We start from the raw sequence: 5,433 nt of genomic DNA, 5'->3' as shown, positions 1-5,433 counted from the left end.
GAATCTCATTTTTCAAATCTTGAACAGTAGTTGGCCTATCAATGGCCTGGGTTTTTTCTCTCAAAATCCTTTTAATATCACACAATGTATATGGTCCATTTTGAGAAGGAATTTATTCAATCTCTGGACTTGTAGGGATATTATCCTGAATTTTGTCCACCTTATCAATAATCTGGGACCTTAACTATGGGTCCTTAATAACCTTGAGAAGTTCTAATAAACTATCCTTAGTCAGGACATTAACTTCTAAGTCCTTGAATTGAGAATAAATATTAAAAAACTCATCATCTGTGTTGCCATTACAACCCTGATCTTGATTCTGTTTGCATGGTTCACATTCATCATCTGAAGGAAGGTATTCCTCCTCATGTTGAGCGCTAAGATCTTCATCCGTTGATGAATCTTCTCATCACTATTTTCTGATGAATTGTTTCGTGAAGAAATTAAAAGAATCTTATATAAAGAGTCCTTGATATTATCATCTAGGTCAAAGTTCTTAATCTTATCCTTGACTTTGCAATCACTAGCATAATGGCCTACTCTGCCACATTTGTAACATGCATTAGGCATATTGGATTTTATAAAAATATATCTATGATTATAAGCCTTTCTTCTCTTATCTTTCCTCTCAAATATCTTATCAGAAGATCCTCTATTCTTCATTTTATACCTATAAGGCTCTTTCTGATCTTTCTTATATCTATGAGACTTTTTATTCTTAACGTAACGACATGTGATGACCCGATACGTCATCTAGAGTTTTAAATCTTAATTCTGTGTTTCAAAGCCTCCAATAGCTTCCTTAAGTCTTCCTCGATTTGCGTGCACAATCCGGATATTTTTTCGGAAGGCTTTAGTGTTAAAAATTGATAAAATAAGAAATTTGCCTTAAAATCCATTTGAGTTGACTTCGGTCAACATTTTGAGCAAAAGGATCCGGGTCCATGTTTTGACGGTCCCGTGGGTCCGTATCTTGAATTGACCCGGGCGTATGCCCGGAATCAATTTCGGAGGTCCCTAGCTCGAGCTATCGCTGTTTGTCGAAAATTGAAAGTTTAAAGGCTTAATGACTTTAAAGAATTGACCAGTGATTGACTTTGTTGATACCGGGTCCGTATTCTAGTTTCGGAATCCGGTATAGGTCCATTACTATATTTATGACTTGTTTGTAAAATTTGGTAAGAAACAGAGTTGGTTTGACGTGATTCGGGCGTCCGATTGTTAAAATCGAAGTTCTAAAGTTTTATTGAAACTTTTATTTGATTTAGTGTCTGATTTGTAGTTCTAGGCGTTAAATTGGTGTTTTGATCACGCGAGCGAGTTTGTATGAGGTTTTTGGACTTGTGTGCATAATTGATTTGGAGCCCTGAGGGCTCGGGTGAGTTTTAGATACCCTACAGACATTAGTTTTTTGAAAAAATATATGTTTTTTCGTAACTTCTGCTTGTTTCTGGTGTTCCCTTCTTCGCGTTCGCGAAGGCACTCCCGTGAACGCGAATAGTGAACTGGTCTATGTGGGATTTTATACATCGCGAATGCGGTAGTTGGGTCGCAAAAGCAGAGTAATGGGGCCCTTACCCTTTGCAAACGCGACCGGCTTCCCCCCAAATGCGTAGGCTTGTGACCTGGGACGGGGGATCATTATTTCTTCTACGCGAATGTGAGAGTTGGCTCGCAAACGTGAAGGCCGGGGGGGAGACGCCTTCGCGAAAGTGTGGGAGGCGATAGCCATATAGGCTGCTGCACTTCGTGAACGCGGAAGGCCCTTTGCGAACGCGAAGAAGGCCTGGCGCCTAGACCTTAAAACAGACCAAAAACGGGATTCTTTCATTTTTTTCATAAACTCTCCATTAGAGCTCAGCCTAGAGGCGATTTTTAACAGAAAACTCAACATCAATTCATAGGTTTGTACACTTTAACTCATTTTCTTCCATTTCTAACATCACCCATTAATTTCTAGCCCTAATCTTTGTCCTTCCATGGTAGAAAACTAGGGATTTAGGAAGAATTGAGGATTTTTTGCAAATTAGGGATTTAGACCTCAAATTGAGGTCGGCTTCAGAAACTAATTACATAATCGGGCTCGGGGGTGAATGAGAAAATAGATTTTGGTCTGAACCTCAAGTTTTGACCAAGCGGGCCCAGGGTCAATTTTTGAATTTTTGGGAAAAAGTGTGGAAACCCTATATTTATGCATTGTAATTAATTCCTTTAGCAATATTTGACATTTCTGAGTCAATTATAGTTAGATACGAGTGGTTTTGAGACGGATCATAGGGGAAAGGCTCCGATAGAGCATTAATTCGACTTTAAGAGTGAGGTAAGTGTCGTGGTTAACCTTGACTTGAGGTATTAGGACTTGTTTGCCTATTTGTTAGTTGTTTAAATGTTGGATACAATGTATATGTGAGGTGACGAGTACTTATGCGTTGTTATTGGGTTAAAGCATGCGGGTGGTACTTGTTTCTTGTAATTTATCTCTTTCTTTGATCCTGATATCCATGCTTAGACTAATTAGTTGATAAATTGAACGTTCTTTCCGTACTTATGAACTATCTTTGATAATTGAGCATTGTTCCAGAAGTGATATCGGTATGGTGGAACTATTGTTGACAGAAGACTTGATATTGCCTATTCCATCTACCTATTGTTATATGTTCACTGTTACATGGTAAGGGAGAGTGTTAAAGCACAAAGGGTGATGTCATGCCATATTTGAGAGTTAAAGCACAAAGGGCGATGTCGTGCCGTATCTATTGATTCATGATGAAATTGAGAGTAAAAGCATGAAGGGTGATGTCATGCCATATTTATCATTTTATGGTGAGATTGAGAGTAAAAGCACAAAGGGTGACCTCGTGCTGTTATTACTATTTCATAGTAAGGCTGAGAGTAAAAGCACGAAGGGTGATGCCGTGCCGTTTTATTCATTATTCTTGTTCATTTTGTTGATTAAAGGTTTATTCACTGATTCTTGTTATTATTCCCTATTGTAGTCACCAAATCTTGTACCCCTTTCGCATGTCCCCTCCCAAGTGTAGTTGTTAATTCTTTATTTGCTATTATTTTGTATGTATATTTCATTCTGTGTAGGTTAATTACGTGGGTGTCCTGTCATAGCTTCGTCACTTCCTCGTCGAGGCTAGGCTTGATACTTATGGAGTACATTGGGTCGGTTGTACTCATACAACACTCTGCACTTCTTATGCAGATTTTGGTACTGGTCCCAGCTGTCCGTGAGGATTATCAGCTCAGATTGGCATTTGGAGATTCGAGGTAGATTTACTGGCGTCCGCAGACCTTGAAGTCCCCTTCCATTTCCCCTATTTACTGTTCTTTTTATTCGATATAGTTATATTTATTTCAAACCCTATTTTGTAGAGATTCTAGAAGTTCGTGAACTTGTGACTCCAGATCCGTGTTGTACTTAGATATTATTGGTTTTTATGTCATTTTGTACTCCATTTTTGTTTCATTTTGGCTTAATTGGTTTTAATTATTTGAATTGATTAAAAATTGGCTTAAAGATCCTCTAACATTGGCTTGCCTAGCAAGTGAAATGTTAGGCACCATCACGGCATTGAAGGTGGAAATTCCGGGTCGTGACAAGTTGGTATCAGAGCACTAGGTTACTTAGGTCTCACGAGTCACAAGCAAGCTTAGTATAGTCTGAAGGATCAGTACGGAGACGTATGTACTTATCTTCCAGAGGCTATGAAGTTTAGGAACAAATTTCACTTCTATTCTTTTCTGTCGTGCATTTTTATTCTATCATTGCTGATTGAACACTTCTATTCTTGTCCTCCCACCGATGGCGAGAACAAGTGCAGCATCTTCAGTTGGACAGCAGCCGAAGCCCCCTATGGCCGCTCCTACTAGGGTCAGAGGACGAGGCCGAGGTCAAGGTCAAGGCAGAGCTCAGCCTAGAGCTCGAGCACCAGCACCAGCAGTGGAGCCTTAGGTAGATTTTGATGAAGAGGTTCCAGCTCAAACTGTACCTGCTGGACCAGCTCAGGTCCCGGAGGGGTTCATCGCCACCCTAGTGCGTGAGGACGCTCTAGTCCATTTGGTAGGCCTTATTGAGAGTGTGGCCTAGGCCGGTGCATTTCATTTGGAACTAGCCGTCTCTCAGGCTGAGAGAGGAGCACAGACTCCCACTACTCACACTCTAGAGTAGATGGCTTCCCAGTTTCAGCCTCCAGCAGCCCCGCCAGTTGGGGGTAGTTTAGCCAGTTGTTGTAGTACAGGCCGATGATAGGCCTGCCATATCGTTTGAGGCATTATTGGGATTGGACAAGTTTACTAAGCTCTTACCAGTTCACTTCAGTGGTGCACCTTCTGAGGATCCACAGGATTTTGTCAACCGCTGCCATGTGGTGTTGCGGAACATGGGTATAGTTGAGACCTATGGGGTCGGTTTTTCTGTATTTCAGATGACGGGTTCCGCCAAGAGGTGGTGGAGAGATTACATCTTGACCAGACCAGCTGGTTCACCTACATTTACTTGGGAGCAGTTATCAAAACTATTTCTAGAGAAGTTTCTCCCTATCACTTTGAGAGAGAATTACCGCAGGCACTTCGAGTGTCTTCAGCAGGGAAGTATGACTGTTACTCAGTACGCGACTCGTTTTGTGGATCTAACCCGTCAAGCTCTCCTTCTGCTTCCTACAGAGAGAGAGAGAGAGAGAGAGAGAGAGAGAGAGAGAGAGAGGGTGAGAAGGTTTATTCATGGACTCGCTCACCCTATCAGGCTACAGATGGCCAAGGAGACCGGGAGTGAGATTTCCTTTCAGGCGGTTGCTAATGTTTCTAGGAGGATCGAGGTGGTTCTTTCTCAAGAGAGGGGGTAGGGGTCTGATAAGAGGCCTTGTCATTCCAGTGGTTTCAGTGGCGCATTGTTTGGAGGCAGGGGTACTTTTGGTAGAGGTCATCCTCCCGTGCTGTATTATTCAGCGCTCCAAGCATCTCACAATGCTTCAGGTGGTCGCGGCCCTCATATGTCTCATCTCGATCAACTAGCCTATAGTGCACCACCAACTCCTATTACTGCACCTCCGCTCCAGAGTTTTTAGGGTGGCTACTCAGGTCGACAGGGTCAGTTTCAGGGTTAGCAGTCACAGTAGTCGAGGTCCTGTTATACTTGTGGTGATCCGAGGTCCTGCTAGATTTTTCTCTCGGGCACTGGGCAGCTCACAACAGCAGGGCTCTTGTGCCATGGTTATGGCACCGGTTGCTCCACCGCCTGCTCATCCAGCTAGAGATAGGGCTCAGGCAGCGAGAGGTGGAGGTAAGGCTATTAGAGGTGGAGGTCAGGACGTTAGAGGTGGAGGCCAACCAGTTAGAGGTCATCCCAAAGATGTGGTTCAGAGTGGTAAGGCCCAACCCCGATGTTATTCTTTCCCATCCAGGCATGAGGTTGAGTCATCTGACGCT

The 5,433-nt window shown here is 42.6% G+C and overlaps 1 protein-coding gene across 1 annotated transcript; it reads left to right on the top strand.

Annotated features, from left to right (window-relative positions):
• The first annotated feature begins 3,811 nt into the window (after positions 1–3,811).
• Positions 3,812–4,850, top strand: LOC138903227 (uncharacterized). The gene is made up of 2 exons (XM_070191159.1): positions 3,812–3,880; positions 4,248–4,850. Exons 1-2 carry the CDS (start codon positions 3,812–3,814, stop codon positions 4,848–4,850), a joined length of 672 nt encoding a protein of 223 aa, XP_070047260.1.
• Positions 4,851–5,433: the final 583 nt, after the last annotated feature.

The sequence above is a fragment of the Nicotiana tomentosiformis genome, chromosome 12 (genome assembly GCF_000390325.3).
Source record: "Nicotiana tomentosiformis chromosome 12, ASM39032v3, whole genome shotgun sequence".
In the NCBI taxonomy this organism is placed as follows: domain Eukaryota; kingdom Viridiplantae; phylum Streptophyta; class Magnoliopsida; order Solanales; family Solanaceae; genus Nicotiana; species Nicotiana tomentosiformis.
The sequence above is the reverse complement of the archived record's forward strand: the minus strand, read 5'-3'. Positions and strand labels throughout refer to the sequence as shown.